The sequence below is a fragment of the Sarcophilus harrisii genome, chromosome 2 (assembly GCF_902635505.1).
Source record: "Sarcophilus harrisii chromosome 2, mSarHar1.11, whole genome shotgun sequence".
Taxonomy (NCBI): domain Eukaryota; kingdom Metazoa; phylum Chordata; class Mammalia; order Dasyuromorphia; family Dasyuridae; genus Sarcophilus; species Sarcophilus harrisii.
Window position 1 is genome coordinate 614147473 of NC_045427.1, and position 22850 is coordinate 614170322.

At 43.0% G+C, this 22850-nt stretch overlaps 1 protein-coding gene across 1 annotated transcript in view; it reads left to right on the forward strand.

The window, feature by feature from the left end:
* SPOCK2 (SPARC (osteonectin), cwcv and kazal like domains proteoglycan 2) overlaps positions 1 to 22850 on the forward strand; it is a 31063-nt gene that overhangs the window by 1958 nt on the left and 6255 nt on the right. Inside the window, exons 2-6 of the mRNA XM_031956543.1 lie at positions 16912 to 16920; positions 17455 to 17500; positions 17746 to 17860; positions 18706 to 18820; positions 21891 to 22005. Coding sequence (XP_031812403.1) covers positions 16912 to 16920; positions 17455 to 17500; positions 17746 to 17860; positions 18706 to 18820; positions 21891 to 22005 — 400 coding nt within the window. The remainder of the gene's footprint in view (positions 1 to 16911; positions 16921 to 17454; positions 17501 to 17745; positions 17861 to 18705; positions 18821 to 21890; positions 22006 to 22850) is intronic.

A 22850-nucleotide genomic window follows, 5' to 3' on the forward strand; every position in this document is an offset into this window, starting at 1 on the left:
TAGGAGTGTCTGGGACCTTGAAACTGGAAGGACTTTTGAAGGAGAAGACATAATCCCATGAAACTGACCCAGAGACAGTGGGCCCGTGGATGCCAAATCAGCATTCTTGCCTTTTGCTGTCAAATTCTTCAGGCTGCCTAGTTGGAATCAGTTTGGGCTAATGAACATGAAAATGCATTTCTTACATTCTCCTCTTAATAAATACTGCTCATCTGGACTTTGATTTGAAATATGTTTTAAACACAGGAGTGCACACATGCATACACACAACCTACGAGATCCTGCTGTAGTATGGGAAAGGTCTGACGTGGCAGATTGTGAGAAAGCCCAATAGATATAGTTAAGGAGTGGGATTCTGTGACAGCTGCCAAATAGCAAAATCTAGGTCCTATGTTTAGGAGCAGTAGTCTTTGGGTTTTGCATTGTTTGAAACTGGGCCTACAAAGAGAGCTGATGAGCCAAAGTCAGGTCATTTCTACTTTCCCCACTCAGTTACTGTTATCTGAACAGAGAGGGTAGATTAGCTGCAATCTCCTGTTACTGCGCTGAAAGCAGCCCGCCCAGTGAGGGGGCAGGAGCTGGCCAAAAACCATGTGTCACCGTGCCCAGAGCCTCACTCATGGCCTCTCTGGGAATTTGCCCCTCTGAGATGAAATCTGTTAAGGTTAGAGGAGTTAGAGAAAATAGGAGTCCTAGTAGATGCATCGGTAAACAAAATTTTAGTAGTTTCTTAAACAAGCTTACAGGATAGCTTCACTTTTTACCTTCCCTCACTTGTCAGATCAGTTGATGGGAACAGATAATTAATCAATTGGCCCCTGCTTCACACAAACTAATCCTTTCCCTATCATTTTCTAATGGAAATTTTTATCAGAATACAGGTTCTAAATTTGAAATTTTCCTTTGGGATCCTTCCTGATGGAAGCTGTGGGGTGCATACCAATTTGGGTGGTCCCTTTAAAGCCTCATCACGTACCAGGTGCCAGGCCCTGGCAATGAGAACAGAGGCTGCCTTAGCTGCTAGAGGAAAGGGGTGGAGAATTGATCCCTTGGGATCTGTTAGCAGAATCTGCAGGAAAGCCGAAGCATGCTACCCTTGCAGCCAGTGTTGCCTCCTTATTCTTTATCCACTTGCAGAACCAGTGCCTGCTGGAAGGCAAATAGTCCATCCAAACTGAGCCTGGTAACAATGAACTTTTTTTCAATATTGACCTTGGGCATTTTGGCTTCCTGGAAGCTGGCCCCGTTTTGAAAATTCATTCCCTTTGCTTATAGGGAAAAGATAGTCCTTTTTTTCCTTGGCAGTTCAGCCTCAATCACAGATGTGACTTCATGAGTTTGGACTTAAGTCCTATCCTTAAAAATGTTAATGGCGAAAGGGTCCCTTCTTTTCATTATAGTAGGATGTGTGTGTGTGTGTGGGGGGAATGGGTAGAAGGAAGGTCTTGGGGAATAGGACTGAGGAAGCTTTTATAAAGAGGTGCAAAGGAATCAAATGCAAGATGCCTGGGATGGAAAATTTCATGGAGTCTGGAGTCAGAATAGGGGGAAGATTCATAGGACTTGGAGGAGTTTGTGGATAGAAGACTTTTAGAGTAAGTATAAGAGAATCCAGGGGAAACAAGAAACACTCTTCCTTGGGATTTTGGGGGAAGGTGAGTTCATGTGGCCTGAGCTGACTTCAAATCCAGCCACTGGCATTACTAGCTGTTTGGTTCTAAGCCTGTCACTTAACCTCTATCTCACTTTCCTCAACTGTAAAATGGGGAAAACAATAGCATTTGCCTCTCTCGGTTGTTATGAAGATCAAATGGCACAATATCCTTAAAGTACTTAGCACAGTGCTTGGCAAATATTTAGCACGTAATACATGCTTGTTTCCCAAGAGGAGCTCAGGATAGTTGGCTCTCTGCTTTCCCTTTCCTTAGCACAGGGATGAGATGAAATGTAATATTTATGAGCTGGTTAGATCTTCCCTACAGTAAAACACTATTCTGTATTTAAAGCTTTATTACTTCCTAGGTAGGAATATTTTTTGTAACTTTTTTTTCTCCATCACTTTTAATACCCTGCTGCCAATGGTGGAGAAATTTAATGTCTTCAGTCAGTTAAGAGAGAAGCCAGAAATCTGCCTGATTCACTAACTTTGGCCTGTCCATCCCTTCCATAACTTCAGATTTTGAGAAGCTGGACCACTCCCCCTGCATTGTTCTGACATTAAGGACCTGAACTGGATTTGACTGTGTAATTTTTCAGGCACCAAGAACATTGAGTGGAAATTTAAGAAGAAATAGGCCCATTCCACAGCATTCTCATTAGAATGAAAATTAGGACCATAGCTAGAAAGATCTTGTGGTTACCTCTTTTTATAACTCTCTCTTCTACCTTATTAAATTCCATTTTTGCTTGCTTCTCAGGAAATCCTAGTTGAAATCTCAGAGAAAGTGAGAAAGGTAGTGGAGGTCAAAGTCTATTCTCACCGAGCCTGGGAGAAGTTCCTGCAGCCTGGCCTGTTCTAGTGGGCTGGAAGAAGGAAGCTAGGTCCTTGAGGCCATTTATTCCAACCTACATCCACTTCTCTTCAATTTCTATCTAGAGTTTCTAGTCTTACCCTCCCAGGATGAGCAGAACAGCAGCCCTTCAAATTCTTGAAGACAGCTATTAGTTCCCAGTGAGTTTTCCCTTCAACTAACCCTCTTGAGGTTTGTTGGTGGGTAGGGAAGAAAGCACTGAGTATGAGTCAGTAGATTAGAACCAGAGTACCTCTGTGCCTCTTTCCTGGCTTGTAAAATGAGAATTATAATAGCACCTATCCCACATGATTATATTGTGAAGATCAAATGAGATAAATAACGTTAAGCTGTAGATCTTAAATCTCCATGTAAATTTGAACTACAATCATTGTCATCCTCTTTACAAGGCCCATGCTTGCTGACTTCTTCTGGACACTCTTCAGTCTATCATTATTCTCCTAAAATGTAGTGTCCAGAACCAAACACAGTTATTCAGCTACGGCCTCCACAGGAACTAATACTTCCCCAAGTATTAGTAATAGTAATTAAGATAAAGTGCTTTCCAGTTGACAGAGTGTACTTTTGGAACCTGCTTGATAAAGTAGGAAGCCCTGGGTTTGGAGCCAGGAGACAGTTCTGGATCTTCTATTAACTATGGTAGATATATGATTTAGAGCAAACCTCCTAAGCTCGCTGAACCTTAGCTTCCTCATTTATAAAATGTGGATAATAATCCTTTCACTACCTACCTGTCAGGATTATTGTGACAGAAGCTCTTTGGAAACCTTGAAAGTTTTATAGAAGTGTGGACTCTTATTCTTAACACATTATCTGATTTGGTTCTCATAACCACCTCTGCAAGGTGAGTATGTTAAATGTTATTATCCTATTTTACAAATGAAGAAACTGAGGATCTGATTGCTAGGTGATGTGTTTGTAAGATTCCATAGCTAGTAAAGACCAGGTCTCAAACTGGAATTTATGTCTTCTGAGTCCAAGTCTGAAGATTAGCTTGAGGGCAGCTAAAGATCCTCTGTGCTTGATAGAAAGAATTTAGGGAATTACTTCTCTTTCAAGACAAAATGTGCATGGAAAAAGAAGGACTATGGCTTCTGACTGAGGTGGGGGTAAGGAAGAGAGTTTTTGCATTTTATAGAAAAAGCCTTTATACAGATAACATCAAAGGGGAATTAATTTCTAACTAGTCCATAAAGATGGATGCTCTAATATCCAAGAATGAGGCTACACTATATATACTAAGCTTATGGAATTTGATGTAAGGTGGCAGGTATGGACTGAAAATATTTACAAATTTTAAAAACATGTTAGTAATGAATCACAAATCTATAACGTATAATTAAAAGCAACTCAAATGTTTGGGGTTGTGCCTGAGATTGGCGATTATGGCTTTCTCCAAACTTTTCTTTAGAACCCTGGGCTAGATGCCCCAAGGGACTGATTCACTGTGGCAGTTCTAATAGTCTTAGGAACACCAGATGGCCTCAGTTACAATTGGTGAGTCCCAGAGGACTCTCTTTGTATATGGTTCTTGACAGCCTTTCTAAGGGCTTGTGGGTGGCTGAGATGAAGCAGGCCAAAAGATCTTAGAACTCGATCAAAACTGATGCTTTATGACTGGGTTTAGTGAGTTCTGGGAAAGGACAGAAGCAGAGGGACAGGAGGGTCTGCATCCTTCTCAATTTGATAAGGCTATCCAAGCAAGAGCCCCTCCCTCCCTTCCAGTTTTAAAATTACTTCCCTCACTAGAGAGCACTGGTCCCTCTCAGAAATGCCCGATATAAAATGATATATCTTTGTGTATCACCAAGATGTCTCTTGGCCTGTGCCCAAGATCATGAGCCAGGGCAGTAAGTAGAGTGGACAGAATGTCCTCCTAATGGGAAGCATGTGGTCTGGAACAAAAAGGACCAAGGTGCTAACGCGGTCATCACAGATTTGAACTCAGCTCCTTCTGATTTCTGACTCTATCCGCTGTGCCACCTAATTGTCCTTCAGTCTTTCATTTTTATCATGTGTAAGTTGAGGGATTTAGACTGGTTTGATCTCTAAAGGTCCTTCCTAATTCTAAAATCTTCTTCTTCTCATATGGATTCTTTGCCTTTTTTATGTGTCATGAACCCAGATGGCCATGGTGAAATCTAAGGATTCTTCTCAGAATGTTTTCCCCCACCTTGAGGCAATTGGGGTTAAGTGACTTGCCCAGAGTCACACAGCTAGGAAGTGTTAAGTGTCTGAGGGCAGATTTGAACTCAGGTCCTCCTGACTTTAGGGCTGGTGCTCTATCCTTCAAATGTTTTTAAATGCATAAGATAAAACACATAGAATTACAAAAAAAGGCAATTATGTTGAAATATAATTACATGAATAATTTAAAAAGTAATTTCATGGATATCAAATTAACAATGCTTGTTCTAAGATAATAAATCCACAGAAAGCCAATAAAAAAGATGGGAGAAGACCAAGAACTACTTGTTGGCTTGGGAGCCCATGATGTCAAATTTATCAGATGTGGCACATGAAGGGTTAAGTGTTCCCCCTCCCATTTCTGAGAGGAGGCATCAGAGGGCAGGAGAAGAAGAGGGCCCTTGGATGCCACTGATGGCAAGGACCAAAAGGAAATGTTTCTCTCTGAGTTTGAATTTCAAGCTTTGAAAAATGCTAAGCCTGAGATTTCTTTTCCCTACTCCCTCATGCCCTCCCTCCAAGCCTCAGCTGGAAGGCTCTTTAGAAAAGGATTTTCCATTCTAAATCTCCAGGAAGAAGACTTCATTTTTATATCTGTGGCTCAGTTGTGCTAGGAGTATGTGCTCTTCTGGTGGGGGGGAGAGGTGGCGGGTGCAAGTCCAATAGCAGTATCCCTTTACATGAAGGGAGTGTGGGAGCTTATGTTTCAGGCTATCCACCTGTGTTCTTTTCCTGTGACAGTGGTTATCTGTAGAACTGTGCATGAGAGAATGTATCTTCACAGGTTCATCTCTGTCAGGGGAGACCTGTGGGTGGGGAGAGTGGGCAAGTCTGGGCCCAGCCGTTGGCCACATGCATCCAGTTGTACTTAAAGTATAAATATCTTCATCCGTCAGGGCTCTTATCCAAGAAGCAGACACAGGTGCAGCTCCAGGAACACTTTTTAGTTCTGATTTTATTAATAAGAGGATCTTGATGTCTTTCTGGCCTTTTGAAGCAGAAAGCGAAAGAGATAAGTCCTTAAAAGAAGCCAGCTCTCTTCTCTGCATGGTTTATGGCTAATGGTGGGAATAGCATCCTTGATGGTAGTAGGGGCAGACAGCCAGGACTTGCCTACTTTCCCTGGAGGGGGTGGGAGAATGAAGGGATGAAAGCATCTCTTTACCCTCTTTATTCCTTTATACCTTTATTCCTTGACTTTGAAATCCACAGGAAAGGAAACCCATCTCAGTTTTCAGAAGCAATACTGGTGCCAGATTTGGAAAGGAGCTTTGGGCAGAAATTGATTTCAGGTCCTTGATGGATTCTTCCTGATCAGTCATAGGGATCTTTCCTTGCCATCTGGTCTAGTACCAGTTATCATTCCATCAGCATTTATCCTACTTTTTTTTCTAAGTTTTATACTGTTGTTTAGCAGTTAAAGTGAATAGTGCGCTTTGCTTCTGCACCTAGTCCAGGAATATTTTAGAGGCTGGGCCCATGAATTATGTCTTTGTAGTCTACTCGGTGTTCCATAGTAGGTTCTTTCTTAATATAGATTTCTAGGAACATAGAATTTTAGATTTTAGTAATCATCTGCATTTTTTTCTATTTTTACAGATAAGGGAAATTGAGGTTTAGAAAGATTGAGTTAGTTACCCCATCAAGAGAGGTGCTAATTAAGAGAGAAAAATATAAGTCAACCTTTAGGTTATACTATGTACTCTCTAATTTATGTGTGAATGAATGAATGAAATAAAATTGCCTCTTGCCCTATTTCCCACCCACAACAGCATTCAGCTTTGACAGATTGATGGATGGCACCTTTTGGTCTCCTCCATCTTTTCTCTTTCCTGTGTAAGTTCAGACCTATTCTCTTTCAGAAGCAAGTTCCCTCCCCCAACCACACATATTCTGTGACTGTGGCGTGATCCTGCTTCCTAAAGCTTTGAGAGGTGGGCGTCCGGGGATTACCTTTCATTTCTTTGTACCTTTGGGGTTCAGTGGTAGGAACAAGGCAGGACACATAGTTCCTCTCTGAAAGAAGCATTTTCTCTTTTCTAATCTGATAATTTACAAGTAAGGGATACCTCAGTCCCAGACTAGGATGCTAAACTTTTGTTTCTTGCTTATAGATTTAGTCCTGTTCTACTAGACCCAAAACAAAGAGAATTTACATTTCTCATTACTGAACAGCTCCAATCTGTGACCCTTCCAGATGTCCTAGGACTTTGGGAATTATTCCTTTTTTCTTCTTTTTTTGCATGTTATTTTATCTTCCATTGATTTTGGAATTATTTCCTAGATCAAAAAAGAGGTTCAGAGGCTGATACATCATTAAAAAACAAGACCAGAATTCCAATTTCTTAGTGTATGATTCTAGATTGTTCTCTTTCCTGTCCCCATCCCTTTCAGGGCTAAATTCTGGAGTCATGAGGGAGAGAAAATGTTATATTTTGGATGATACCCCCAAACATCACCTGTGTAGAGGAGGCGGGGGAGCAGATGAGAAACTGGGCACCCTTATATTGGTGTATCAGTGTTGCCAAGCTTGTGATCCTAGCTAAGAGCTGTGCCTGGCACCAAAGGAGAGAGTGATAAACACATTCTTACCCTAACAAAAAAATTCCTCAGAGTGGGGAGTGGAGGAGAAGATTGGATTTCCAACTTCATTCTGTTTGCTCGAGCTCAGCAGAAACCCTCTTCCAACTTCTCCAAGAGGGGAGTAAATATTTAATGACTCACCTTCCCTCCCACTTCCCCACCTCCAATCTACCTCAAAGTTAACTTCCATATTTAGTTCCCTCTCTAGTCTCTCTTCTCCTTTTTAGCCGCATGGAAAGGTAGCTTTTCAAAGTATTTCTGGTTCTGCTTCTGAGTACCAAATATTTCTAAATTTTCAATTAGAATGGAGTGAAGAACAGACACTATTCTGAAGCTCAGGAACTGGGAAGGAGATGGAATGGGAAGAGATAAGTGCTTGGGGTCACCTTGCCCTCCAAGGTGTCCTGGCCATCTTTGCCCCTCCCCACTCAGGTTTTAACTCAGGACCTTTTCTTCAGTGCTTCGTGTAATATGAGAGTTTAGCTCTTTCCCTGAAGGCCTGTGTTTGGGTAGGTTTAGGAATCCCAGGCTTAATTTCTATATCAGGAAAGACTACAAATGGAAGGCAGGTTCCGTCCAGTCCACAGGATGTCAGTTCTCCTCCTCTTCCTTCCCTAGTACTGTAGGATGGGACCAATTAGCCTTCCAAGGCCCCCTTAGTCTGTGGAAGATGGAAAGGTCAGGGGAAAGGGGGGTGAATGTAGGCTGTGAAGCTAGTTAGGAAATTAATGAAATGAAATAAACAGCAGCAACTGAAAACACCCACTGTGTGGCTCTTACCCACGAGGGGGGAATCTCCCAAGCCCAGGCTTTCTCTGAGCTTGCAGCAGAGGGCCATGTTTCCATGGCAACGGAGCAGAGCTGCAGAGATCAAAGCTGGAGGTGGGTTAGCTTCAAACCACCACACAGAAGCATGTGGGGCTTCTGGAAAATGCTTGTGCATGCATATGTGTGTGTGTGTGTGTGTGTGTGTGTGTGTGTGTGTGTGTGTATGTGTGTGTGTGTGTGTGGTCAGAGAGACAGAGAGACAGAGACAGAGAAAGAAAGAGAGAGAGAGACAGGCAGAGAGACAGAGAGAGAGACAGAGAAAGAGAGAGACAGAGACACAGAGACAGACAGACAGACAGAGAGACAAAAAGAGAGAGAGAGACAGAGAGAGAGAGAGAGAGAGAGAGAGAGAGAGAGAGAGAGAGAGAGAAGGAGAGAGAGAGGGAGAGAGACAGAGAGAAAGGGAGATAGAGAAGCAGCCCATATCTCTCTTGCCCTCAATCTGTATTGAAGTTCCCCCTTTTCTCTGGTGCTGTCCGGGGTGCTCAGATGGAGGGGGGCTCCTCCTTTCTTCTTGTGAGCCCAGGCTCTTTATTCTGAAAAAGAGAAGACAGAGGACTATGTGATAACTGCCTTACAAGTCCAATAGAAGAGGGAATTCTATTCTACCTCAAAGGGTAGAGCCAGGCAAGTGAGTGGATAGCTTTGCACTGATGTTATATAAATTAAGTTTTAAAGTTCCCAAAACATTTTGTACATGCTATCTTGGGCAAATCACTTCCCCTTTGTAGGCCTTGGTTTCCTTTTCTGTAAAATGAGGGGAGGGTTGGGAGAGATGGCTTCTAAGGGTTCCTCTAGCTCTAAATCTATGATGCAGTGATGTATGATTTTGTGAGATAGGACACTTGTTATTATCTTCTTTTATGGCTGAGAACATTGAGACTCATCTTAAAGGATGCTCACAGAGTGAATCTCGAGCCAGTCCTTGGTTTTCTAAATCCAAATCTAGCACCTTCCCCTAATACAACATGAAGCCTCTTTTGACCATTGTCCCCCTCTGAGCATTTAAAACTCTGAGAATGGATTGGGGTGATGAGTTTCTCCTCCTGAGAGTTTCCCTCATGCCTTGGATGACCAGTCATGAGGAGCTATAGAGGGGAGTTCCTGCTCAGATTCAGCAAACATATAGGAAATGCTGTACTATATACAAAGGAGGATTAGTTTAGGCGTGAAGATAGTGGAGTGATTTGGGTATTAATAAAAATGAAATAAAATCAACATTTAGAGGAATCTAGATAGGCTTCATGAGGGTGAAATTTAGCCTTGGAGAAAATGAAAGAAGAAGAAACAGCGTTTCAAAGGGACAATGTGCCAGTTGTTGGGCTGGGTGATACTCAAGGTCCTTTCAAGTTTTGAGATTCCAAGATTTTTTTCTGTGGTCCATTGAAAGGAGTTGAAAATCAAGAGATTTAGTTGTGTCCGACTCTTGGTGAATCCATTTGAGGTTTCTTGACAAAGAGTGGTTTGCCATTTTTTCCCCAGCTCATTTTACAGATGAGGAAACTGAGGCAAAGAGGGTAAAAGGACTTGCTCAGGGTCACACAGCTAGTGAGTGATTGCACACTGGATTTTGCAGCTGGATTTTAACTCGGGTCCTCTTGACGCCAGATCTAATGCTCTATACACTGAGCCACCTAGCTGCCCCCATTTAAGTTCTAGTCTATCATTAATCCAATCAGCTATTATTATTGAACACTAGCTGTATTCAAGTTTTCTGTTTTAGACACAGAGGTTTTGAAGAGGTCTGGGATTTGTCTCTTCTTTTCAGGAACTTATAATCTTATTAAGATAGTTAGAAATATACCTATGAAACACTATACCGAGTAAGTGAGATTGAGTTAGGGTGCAGCAACTAACTGCCATCTTAAACCAATTGCTTTTCCTGTCATGATGTTCCATGATCTGTAAAACAGGATGAGTAGTAGCTATCTTATTTACCTTCTAAGGGCTTTTGTCAGAATAAAATTATCTAGTGGGAAAATAGTGCTTTTTGTAAATTAAAAAAAAAAAAACCCTAGGCAAATATAAGCTATTCTATTATATGGCAAAGTTCTTTCTCCTTGGAGGTATTCAAACAGGGGCTGATTGATACCTGGTTGGAGGTGTTATGGCAGTGGAGGAATGGGTTGAGCTAGATGGCCACTAAGATCCCAATTAGCTCTCTGATTCTGTAATATAATATTCGCAAGTATCACCATCATCCCTTGCTTTGTGTATCCTTGTTAAAGAAAAAATATAGTATCAAGTGACAAGATAAACTAGACTTGGCTGAGTACCTGGCTCAGTTCTGCTACTTCCCTTAAGGCACTGAAAAATATCACAAAATAAATGCTCACACTAACAATATGTACATTTAATCAAAAAATTAAAAGGCAGGTAATTCAAAGACTATCATTTGTCTTTGCTGGGGCTCAGCTTTTAGATTTCTGTAACACAAGGGCATGAATAAAATGATCTTTAAAGATCCTTCCAGACTTGTGAGTATATGATTTTATGATATGGTCCAGCTCTTAAGGAAAGTCTGGTTAAAAGCTAGAGCTTTGATTTTTAAAGGGTTCTTAAAAATCCGACTCCTGTGCCTTTGAGCCATATGCTTACTTCTCCTGTTCCAGCCACAATGATAGGTTGATATGGATGTTGGATCGAGGAGAGAAGGGCTGGTATGATCACTCCCCTTTTCACCCACCAACATGGTCAATGACATGGAGCCCTGGATGTCTTGGAAGCCAACCTATCAATCCCTTCTCAGAATAATATTTTTAATTGTATAAAATAAAATCTGTTATTGCAAAGTAATAACATACAATATATTGAAATATAATTATTTTAAAAAACCAATCAAGTTTTCATATAGTAGGTTAAGAACCACCATCATGGTGCTTAATAAAATATTTGTTGTTTGGTCAAGCATTGATTGGTCAAGATCTTTGCTAAGGAAATGCTGTGTTGGCCAGTGCAAGGATGAACAATTTTCCATCAGCTGCTGCTCCTGTGCTATCAAACTCCCCCTACCCTCCTCCACAGCCATCTGGAGTGACTTCAAATCAGAAGCAGAATATTTTTGATCCGTATGAAAGTGACCTTGGAGATGACTTCTTACAGCTACCTCATTTTTCTGGATGAGGAAACTGGAGAAGTGAAGGACCTGCTCAAAGTCACACGCCTGGTCAGTAGCAGAGCTGGGAGGACTTGGGTCTCCTGATTCCTTAGCACGCTTTGATGTCATTATTTGGTCATTTTCCGCAAATGTTAATGAACCCACTTGGGTGATATAAATAAACACATTCCACTGGCTTTATTCACACTTGCTAATGACTATCTCTTTTAGGTTCATAAATGGCACAAATCCAATATGTGACTAAAAGATAGAAAAGCAAGTTATGGGACTGATGTGTCATCCTTGTCCTAAGGGCCCTTAAATTTGTCCCTGACGGTCTCCCCTAAATTGGAGGACTAGCTCCTAACCTAGTTTTAAGTCCTACCTTAGTCTCCCTGCTCTACTCTTACTATTACTCATTGGTTAGTTGGTTGGTTGTTGTCCTTTGTTCTCAAAGAGGACCAACATGGCGTCACTGTGCCAGAGTTAAGTTACAGTGTGTCCGACTGTGGCTGATCAGACCAGTAGATCAGAATGCTCTGCCCCAGCTCAGGCACAAATAGTCCATGTCTTCCCTGCCAACTAGTCCCACCAGCCTTTCAAAGAAATTTCCAGCTTCCCAGGAGGCTGTTTTTTCCTTTTGCTATCACTGTGCCTACTCCTCAGCCCATATCCTCCCTTTGGATTCCAATGTTTTTTGTCTTTTCTCCCATTCTCTGAACTGAAGTAGAATAAATCTATTCTTCACTTATCTCCCAGGGGCCCTTCTCTCCCTTTATTCCCAGAATTTCAAGAAGCATCAAGCCCAACCCCACCCCACTCACTGCCAAACAGAAATCCTTTTCCCCAGACTTTAAGCCCTTCAGATTTTTACCTTGGATCTCGGGCTTTCCCTAGGGTGTGCCTTACAAAAAGTATATACTTCTCTACTTAAGAATCTGTGATTTCTGCAACGTGGGTAGTCTCTCCTCCCATGTAGATGACAAGCCCTCTTCAGGCAATTTCCGTAAATGGTCTTAGAGAGTTGCCAGCTTGGTGATGAGTTTTTTCAAATTTAGTGAGACTGGTCCCGAGGCAAGAGATATACAGTCTGTCATTGGATCCATACTTGAAACTTTTCCAACATCTGCTCTGATGACACAGCCTTAGAACAGCCAGGGTTATGAGGTATGGGGAATAATATATTCATTCAAATTATACAATTAATATATTCTAAATAAATATTTGCAAATTGATTGTTGGGAGTGAGTCAATCTCCCCCTCCTCTTCTAAAAAGGTCTAGGAACTCTTCTTATACCAGGAGCTTGGCAGAAGGAATGGTCTAGGGGCTTTTGATAAAAAGTCTATTCTCATGCACCTGCCTGCCTTGAGGTCATTCATGAATTTCCCATCTGAATTTCCTGGCAAGACTTTCTGAGAGAATTCGTCCTCCCTGCTGTTCAGTATTGACCATCAATAACTTACTTTGTACTGAATTCTGAAGGCCTTTCCCCTACTGTCTCTATTGGAGGTTGAGGCATCTGGGGGGTGATTTGGGGACACGGCCATAGAGAGCCTGAAAGTCTACAGCAGCTGGGACAAAGCATTTTTTAAGGTGAGTTGGGAAAGCAAGACGCCCTGTAGGTCACTCTCCACCCCCAGAGGTTTTGAGCCTTTCCAAAAAGTGCCCCTTCACATACCACAGTTCACTTGAGTTCAATGAGCATTTATAGGGCTCCTCCTGTGGGCTGATCCGTTAGGTGCTGAGGATACAGAGACAAAAATGAATAGTCTCTGACCTGACAAAATTTAACAATATGTTAATTTATGTTAAAAAAATTAAGGAAGGGTATTGGACTCAATGATCTCCAAGAGTTTCTCCGGCTTGAACAATATGTAGAATTTCCCAGCACAAACTTCCAGTTCCTTTGAACCTATGGGAGCTCTCTCCACACTCCTACTTCAGATCGAGTATGTGACCCTGGGCAAGTGACTTACCCTCTTTTCTTTCTCTCTTCTTCTTCTTTTAAAGCTTTTTATTTTCAAAACATATGCACAGATAATTTTTCAACATTGTGTTCCAAATTTTCCCCTCCTTCCCCCCATCCCCTCCCCTAGATGGCAGCAATCCAATATAGTTATACATGTTAAAATATATGTTAAATCCAATATGTGTAAGCATATTTATACGATTCTCTTGCTGCCCAAGAAAAATCAGATCAAAAAAGGAAAGAAAATTAGTAGGAAAACAAAATACAAGTGAACAACATCAAAAAGAGTGAGAATGCTACATTGTGGTCCACATTCAATTCCCACAGTCTTCTCTCTCTTTGTCACAAGATCATTGCAACTGGGGGCAGCTGGATGGTGCAGTGATAGAGCACTAGCCCTGAATTCAGGAGGATCTGAGTTCAAATTTGATCTCAGACACTTACTTCCTAGCTGTGTGACCCCAAGCAAGTCACTTAACCTCAATTGCCTCAGCAAAAAAACATACAAACAAACAAAAACCATTGGAACTGGCATCAATCATCTCACTGCTGGAAAGAGTCATATCCATCAGAATTGATAGTTGTATAATATTGCTGTTGCTGTATATGATGATTTCCTAGTTCTGCTCACTTCACTCAGCATCAGTTCCTGTAAGTCTCTCCAGGCCTTTCTGAAATCATCCTGCTGGTCATTTCTTACAGAACAATAATATTCCAAAACATTCATATACCACAATTTATTCAGCCACTTCCCAACCGATGGGCATCCAATCAGTTTCCAGTTTCTGGCCACTACAAAGAGGGCTGCCACAAACATTCTTGCACATGTGGGTCCCTTTCCCTCCTTTAAGATATCTTTGGGATATAAGCCCAGCACTAACACTGCTGGATCAGAGGGAATGCACAGTTTGATAACTTTTTGAGCATAGTTCCAGATTGCTCTCCAGAATGGCTGGATTCGTTCACAACTCCACCAACAATGTATCAGTGTCCCAGTTTTCCCGCATCCTCTCCAGCATTCATCATTATTTTTTCCTTTCATCTTAGCCAATCTGACAGGGACTCACCCTCTTTTCATTAGAGTTTCCACATCTATAAAACTGAGATAATAATAAGCAACTATCTTGCAGGATAATCTACGAGACAAATGAGATTATATATTTGTGTGTGTATCACCTTGAAAACTTGAAAAATGCTCTAGAAATATCAGTTATTATTGGGAGTACAAAGATCTTTGCAATAATTATTACTCCCAAGAGTGAAGGTGATGTATGAGACTGACCAGAAGTGATGAGAGGAAAGGAGGACAGAGACCCTTTGCATGACAGGAGGCTATATTTCTTATCTCTTTTTCCTTTTTATCATCTCCTAACTTTTCCTCTAGTCCCCCTCCTCTCTTGCTGCCTGGACTCCCATCCCTCTCACCACTGAGTAGGGGAGTCCCAGAGTTCTAAGGTGTATTCTAAGACTTCAGAGACTGAAGCCTTTCACAATGCAGTCAAGAGAGTTGCAAGAAACAGATGCTGTGACTCGAGGCTGGATGCTCAGTGATGGATTTTTTTAAAAAATAGAAATGGCTCTTGCTCTTAGTAATTTGTTTTTTTCTGATAGAGTCATGTATGAATGTCCCTAGCACTCACTAGAGTTGCACACATGGGCTAATATGTGCCTTGGACACACATACATAAATACATACCAAGTAATAACACAATCTCTGGCCATGGTGCTGATTATTCATTGCCTTGAATTTTCACTGTTAGACTCACTTTTGCTTGAGAACCATTTAAGCATAAGTTCCCTCTGGATTCCTATATTATACTTTTTCTGATGTTCATTGACTTCAGAGGAGCCACTGAAGTTTCATTATCTCATGCTAGTAGCTGCTCTATCACAGGGGCCTAGATGCTATAATTTTGGAATCTGGTTATCCCAAGTACCACCTACTACTTGAATCTCACGTTTGAAGGGATCCAGGAGTCAGCTAGTCCAAGTCATCTCCATGACTGGTCAGCTGGGAACTTCGCTTCTGCTAGGGCACTTAAGTTTTGCTGATTTTCTCTTACAAAGTAGGTGTAGAAGTTGGAGTTAGAGGAGAGGTGGAGGCAGAGAGGAAAGAGAATTCTCACATCCACCTAACCTCCTAGTCCTTGCCGCATCAGTTCCTCAGTCCCTCCTGGATGTTAGCCCAGAGGCTGTAGCTGGCAGCTGGCTCCTCAATGCAGCAAGGCTCTGGCCCCAGAGAATCCCTGCCTGGCAGCACTCCCACCACCTGTCAGGGAATCGTGAGTCTCAACAATGAGGTCTCTCTGGGAGCTATTTGTCAATTTTCCATGGGTGACTCAGTCCCCTCAGAGGTTGGGTCTGGTGATGGCAGGGGTAGTGGAAGAAGTTGGAGTCTTATGCCAGGGGGTTAGTGTGGGAGATAGCAGCTCAGTCCCCAGACAGCTGGGGGATCAGCTGGCAAAGGATAGCCCCTGGGGCAAGAGCAGACAGCAGTTTTCCAGAGTCTCTTTATAAATGTGCATTTTCTGTTCTTTTCCCTCCTCCAGTGTCTTGGAAGTGATATGGCAGCACTGGAAGGACAAGTGGGCTAAGAGTCTTGGGTTTGAGCCTAGGCTTTGCCATTGTTGATATAACCATGAGGAGGTCCCTTAACTTCTCTTTGTCTAAGTTTCTTCCTTTGTAAAATGAAGGAGTTAGGTTATTAGATCCCCAAGATATCTTCCAGATAGTTTTCTTGTGTTCTGGATAGGGGTGGGCCATGGGTAGCTCAGAGGCCAAACATCAAGGAAGGAAACAGTTCTCTTCCCCCTGCTCCAACCATCTTGGCTGAGAAGATCTGAGCAATCCAGTACTAATTTCATTTGTATTTTTTTGAATTCAGTGGTTCACTTTCCTTTCACTCAAATCCTTAGCAGACAGAATGAGTTCCAGACAAAGGAATTGAAGGAAAAGGAAAGGTTCTGATGGAAGTGATAGGTTGGGGGGGTGTTCCTGAGATAGTGAGTCCAAACCCCCTGTTACTTGTGCTGTAAGCAGTCCAACCAGTGCTACTACTTTTTGGGAAGACTCTCCGGTGGTGTAGATGATGAGGATGAAACAAGGGTGGAGAGGAACCGTCCCTTAATTTACTACTCTAGGGCAGGAGAGTTAATACTTATTAGGCCACCCCAGACTCTCTTAAGTTTAGAGAGGAGTAGCTTTGGTTTCTTTCTAGCTAATCTCTTGCTTTCTTGGCTGGATTCCCCACCTTGAAATCAGAGAGCTGTTGTAATCAGCTGTTGTTGCTACTTCTCTGATGGGGACCTCAGCTTAGTGAATGCAAGGGAGTCAGGGGAAAGAGGAATGGAGCATATATTACCTTTCTCAGCCCTTGGGAAATGGCCTGCTGCCATTTTGATTAAGAATTATAGGATTATAGTTGTAAAGCTAGCAGGGATTTTAGAGGCCATTGAGTTCAGTTTCTCTAATTTTACAGATGAAGGAACTGAGGCACAGAGGGTTAGATACTTACTCAGGATTACAGAGCTAGTAATTGTTTGAGGCTGGATTTGAACTTTTCCTGGCTCCAACTCTTGTCATTTTAGCCAGTAATATATGGGGTGGCTAATGGATTGTATCAATCACTCAGGGATGGATCTCACTCCTAGATTTTTCTCTTTTTCTTTTTTCTCCTGCCCCATGTTCTGTGGCCTACTGTCCTCTGAAAGCTCAGGAGGTAGAGGTGAGTATTGGCTGAGTCTCCAATGACTGTTACTTCTGTGCCATTGGATACTCATTTCCTTATTTTCCCTTTTCAGTTCTCTTTTCCTTACAGATGCCGTGTGTGTGTGTGTGTGTGTGTGTGTGTGTGTGTGTGTGCGCGCGCGAGAGTGCTGGGGGGTAGTGCATTGAAGGGCTCTATGTGTAGAGTTGAAGGAGATTAGGAAAGTAAAGTACAGATATATAAGGGTACTCAATAATGATTAAGGATTAGGAGAAGAACTTTTAACTCAAGTAAGATGGAAGTCTCTTTGGCAAGGATGAAGAAAGGCTAGAATGAGGAATAATTGCTCAGGGAATCAGTCTTTCTACTCCCTTCCTCTTGCTTCTTCTCTCTCTTTCCCCTTCTTTTCTTTTCTTTGATCCCCAAATCTTTCTTTCCCTCTAAATCTGAATTTTGCTCACCCTGAGCACTGAACTTGACCTCTTTTCTAGGATTTCGAGACTTCATTTCTCTGACCATCTTCTCTTTCCTTTTCCCCTCCCTCCTTTCTAGGATGACTACATCAAGAGCTGGGAAGACAGTCAGCAAGGAGATGAAGGTAAATAGTTGCAAGAGGATGGGGAGAAGGGTATGTGATACCAGTCAAAGTTAAGTTGGAGAGTCCCAGACTCTGATCTGAGGGATCCTTAGGGAGCTCAGCCCTGAAAAGGGGCATAATGGGAGTTACTAGAATTCAGAGAGCTGGGTACCAGAGGAAGAGGGTGATTTTGGAAAGCGAGATTCCCAGGGTTCTTTGCTATGGGTCCCCAAGATAAATTCTTTCCCAATCCCGTGTCTTTCCAGCTCTGGACACCACCAAGGACCCCTGCCAGAAGGTGAAGTGCAGCCGACACAAGGTGTGCATTGCTCAGGGCTACCAGAGAGCCATGTGCATCAGCCGGAAGAAACTAGAGCACAGGTAGGAAGGATGAGTTTTAGGTCAGGTGTACCCTAGGGCCTCTCCCCCAGAAAGTTAGACATTCTGCCACATTTTCCCCAGAGAAAAGGCAATATTTATTAAGAGTCTTTGGGTGTGGGGGGGGGTCAGTGTGGAAGAAGGGAGGTTCCTTGTGCTCCTTGAATTCTCTTCGAAAAGGTTGAATGACTGCTTGCTGGGTCTGTTGTGGAGGAATCTTATTTTGGATGTGGCTGCTGAGATTCCCTAAAATTCCTAAAATTATGAAATTCTTTGTTCATAGAAGAGAGGAAAAGGGAGGAATATAAATGATTTGAGTCCCCTGATTGAAAAAAAAAACCCTCAGTGGTTTTTCAGACATCCTGCTCTGTGCTTCCTCTTTGGGTCTTTTCCCTTTTGGGGGATCTTTCCCTTCACTTAACACTTTTTTCTCTTGTCTACCTTTCTTTTTCTATTTCCATTTTATTATTCCATTAACTACCAACAGGGAAACTAGGGAGCGCCATAGTGCACAGGACGCTGGGCCTAGAGTCAGAGAGACTCCATTCTAGCCTCAGACTTTCTAGCTGTGTGACTCTGGGCCAATTATTTAACTCTTTGTGCCTCAATTTCCTCATCTGTAAAGTGAGCTGGAGAAGGAAATGGCAAACCATTGCAGTACTATAGCCAAGAACACCCCAAATGGGTTCATAAAAAGTCAGACATAATTGAAAACAACAATTATCAACAAATTACTTTTCCCCTTTCCCCCTTCTCATTTTCCTTTCTCTTTTGTTCTTGTTTTATCATCTTTCTTCTTCTCCCAATTCCTCTAATTCTTGTTCTGCTCCCTTTCTTTTATCCCATAGGATCAAGCAGCCTGCCCTGAAGCTCCATGAAAACAAAGAAGGCTTTTGTAAACCCTGTCACATGACCCAGCTTGCCTCTGTCTGCGGTTCTGATGGACACACTTACAGCTCCGTGGTGAGTACTCCAGTAGCCTTCATGGAACCAGGTTGGGGGGCATGAGTGGTACTGGGACAGTTAAGTCTAGGAGACACAGAGATGCTTCAGCCTATATCTCTGATGTGGAACTTGGGGGTTCAACTGGGGAGCCAGAATTCCCATGGGTGCTTTCACTGACCATCCACCCATCCCGTCTCTGGGACGCTGTACCTCTTAGATATGGACGGAGGTGGACACAAAATCAGTTGGGGTGCCTTAGCAGAGTCTGAACTTAGGTGTCCCTGGCACCTTTAGCCTGGCATTACAGCATTATACCCTCTCCATGACTTCCATGGGTGTGGCAACAGTCAGACCTTTGACTAATGGAAGTTTATGCTTCTAAGATTGGCATTCAAGACCCACAATCTGGCATCGATTTTCCAGCATTATCTCAGCTCTGTTGCTTGCTTTTTGCTCTAGAAAAACTTAATTCCTCTTCCCCCCCCCACCCGAATGCATGCTGTACTTTTGCATTTCTACACTTTTCCCTATGTATGGAATGTCCTGTCCAATTCATCCCGTTCTCTAACATCCAAATTCAGTGGTGCTTCATTCAGGAAGCCTTCCCAGTCAAATTCCTTTCAGCACTACATAGTCCTTGCCTTCTAACTTTCCATTGTACCCTATTTTGTACTAGATTTGCTTGTTCAACTTTCATATCTCCCATCAGACTAAAGTACTTTTTTGCCGGAACCATGTTTTTCCTGATTGAAGTTGGGAAACTAATTAGGACATTATTGAAGTGGTCCAGAAAAAAGGTGATGGAGGCCTGAACTAGGGAATGGTTGTATGAATGGAGAGGAGGTAGATTAAAGAGGTTCCTTAGAGGTATCATTGATAAGACTTGGCAGCTGACCAAGTATGGATGATTGAAGAAGAAGAATCAAAGATGATTCTAAGGCTTTGAACCTCAATATTGGGAATATCACAGTTTCACTCAATGGAAATAGAGACAATAAGATAAGCTCAGAAAAGAGGAGAGGGGACTGTCTTCCGATTCTGAGACAATTTATCTCCTTTTTTCTTTCCCTTTTCTCTTTTATCTCCTGTATTTTCATTCATAGCACAACCCTCCCCAACAGGGGGAGTACCTTCAGACTCTGTCTTGAATTCTTTTATCTGGTGACCGCCTTCAGCTGCCATGAGCTTACTTATACTCCTTAGGAATGACTCCCCCTCTCCTGAGTGTCATTTTGGCCTCATCAGCTGCCCGCTGGACAAGACAAGTTGGATGTCCCTGTCAGCATATAAAACTAAACATATCCCAAAGTAAGCTTAGTTCCCAAATCTTATCATTTCTACTTCCATAGCACCTCTACCCCTTTCAATCCATCAGTCACCAACCTAGTTCAAGTTTTCATCTTTTCTTCTGGACTACATTTCTGTTTTCTAATGAATACAAAGTAGTTTCAAAGATTACTGATAGTTTGAGGTATGGACATACTATTTCTCCATTTTTACTTTTGGGGAATTTCCCTTATTTTTCTAGATTTTTTGTTCAGTTTTGTTATTTTTTTTACTTCTCTAAAGGTATTCCTATATATATATATAATTGGTATAGCCCTAAAATCTAGCTAGTATTGCCATTTTTATTATATTGCAATAGTTCAACCATGAACACTGAATATCTTCCTAATTATTTAAGTTATATGTATTTTTAATGCAGGAAAGACTTAATTTGCCTTCTTGCAAAAATGGGTGCTTAGGTTAGTAGCACATCTTTTGAAACTCCAAAGGCTTATACTTTACTTTTTAAGGAGCATTTTGTAATCACATTTATATAGAGATTGAGTACGCTTTGGTAGACTGCCAGATCCTTTATGAATTTCATCATTCTTTTGAATAGAACTTTCCTTTTTGTAATTCCCTTCTGGATTCTGTTATTATTAAATAGAAATGATATTGATTTTGAGGGGATGGTTTTATTTTTTTTAATCCTACTGCTTTGCTGAAAAGCTATTGACCATTTCAATTAGTTTCTTTGCTGATTTTCCAGAGTTTTCTAAGTAAACCATCATGTCTCCGGCAAACAAGGTACAATAGTCTTTTCACTGATGTCTTTGTTTCACCTCTCTCCCCTTTCTATGCAGTGGCCAGAATTGTTTTCCTTAACTATAAGTCTGATCATATCATTTTCCTCCTCAGTAAATTCCAGTTCTCTATTACATCTAAGATAAAGTATGAAGCCTTCTGCCTGGCATTTAAAGTACTTCACAGCATGGTACCCACCTACCTTTTCAGCTTTATTGCGTATTACTTCCCCCTGTGCACTCTGGCTTTTTTTTAACTGCTAATTAGGCATGACACACTCTCTCTCATCCCTGTGCCTTTATCCTGACCACCCCCCACAGCCAGCAGAGGTACCTGCTCACTTCTGCCTCTTAGAATCCCAGGTTTCCTTTGCGACTCCTTGCCACCTCCTGCCCTTTCTGAGTCTCTTCTCCTGAACTGCTCAAGTATTCTTTTCTCTAAACCGCGTTGCCTCTGCTTGTGTGTGTAGAGCTGTACTTGGGTATGTACACACACATATGTGTATAGAAAGATATAAAATGGCATCAATGAGCATGTGTATGCATGGGGGTGTCCATCATCCGTGGGTGTCCACGGGTATCACATCTCTACAAGCGCACAGGGATGCGCACAGGGACACCCACAGAGCTGCACCCACACAGCTGCATGCTCGGGACAGGTGGTGTGAGAATAACACGTTAGAGTCTGACACTAGTGAGCCCTGGCCCTTGTGGGATAGCGGTGGGGCCTGCTTGGCTTTGTTTGACTCCCCAGTCAGGAGCTTGACCCTCCCCCTATGGCCAACATTTTGATTTGTTGGCCCTGCCTAGACAAGTTGGGAGAGTATGGATGGGCCCGCATAAGCCCCCCGCTGGGCTGGGAAGGCTCTCCCGATTGGATGGGGATGGCCGGACAGGCTTGGGAAATACCTTGTCCCATACGGCTCCTGCTGTTATTGATGAATTTCTCGGGGTAGGAGGGGTGGGATCCCAGCCCGGGACCCCTTTGGGTAGCAGTCCAGACCTTCCTTTCCCTACAGTGCAAACTGGAACAGCAGGCCTGCCTGACCAGCAAGCAGCTGACGGTGAGATGTGAGGGTCAGTGTCCTTGTCCCACAGAACAGGCTCCGGCCTCCACCACGGACGCCAAGCAAGGTAGGAGCAACGGCAGCCCCTCCCCGGGGCCTCGCCTGTCCTCCGACACAGTGGTGGGGCTGTGTTCTCCCGAGGATTCTCCCTGAGCTCAGAGACCCCACACTGTCCTCAGGATTTAGTCTGTCCGGGAGAGAGGAGATGGTTTCTGCTTCCATAGGCCTCGGGCTCACCCTGGAGAGAGGGGCAGAATCCACTTTCTCCAGTCCTGAAGCCAAGGGCTATTTGAGCCTTCTCTGGGGTGGGAAGGATCCAGGACCAGCCAAAAAAATGATGGAAGGGGATGAGGAATTGTAGGAAGCAGGAGGGCAGATAAGCAGTGACACCAGGAGAAGGAAGGTAAGGACGGACCTATAAGCAGCCCCAGGGAACAGGGGCCTTGTCTCATGGTGCTGACCTGAGGGTTACCCTGTAACCCCTAAGCCCTTTGCTGTGGCCCGCCTTCCGGATGCTGCCTGCTGTGCTCCCTTATGGATCCGATGGTCTGGGCTTCCCCTCTCTGAGAACTCGGAGCCTGCCAGACCCCCAGGGCCTCTCCAGCCTGGGAGCTTCTGGGACCTCTGTCTCTCCACCTCCTCTCCTGTTGAATCTGCCTCTGCCCTGCTGAGATTTTCACTCTGGGCTCTGGGGGAGGGCCTCGGGAAGCTTCAGGAGCCCCACATTCAGGCAGACGGGCATGAACACAGAATGAGAAGGCAGGCCCTCAGCTTTTACTTTCTAGGTTTCTGGAAAGGAGACGTGGAGGAGCACAACTGTAGGGGCTGGAAGGCTAAAATCCTGAGTGGTTATTGTTATTATTTTTAACACCAGGAAGGAGGATACAGGACTGGTGATGGATGACGTCCAGG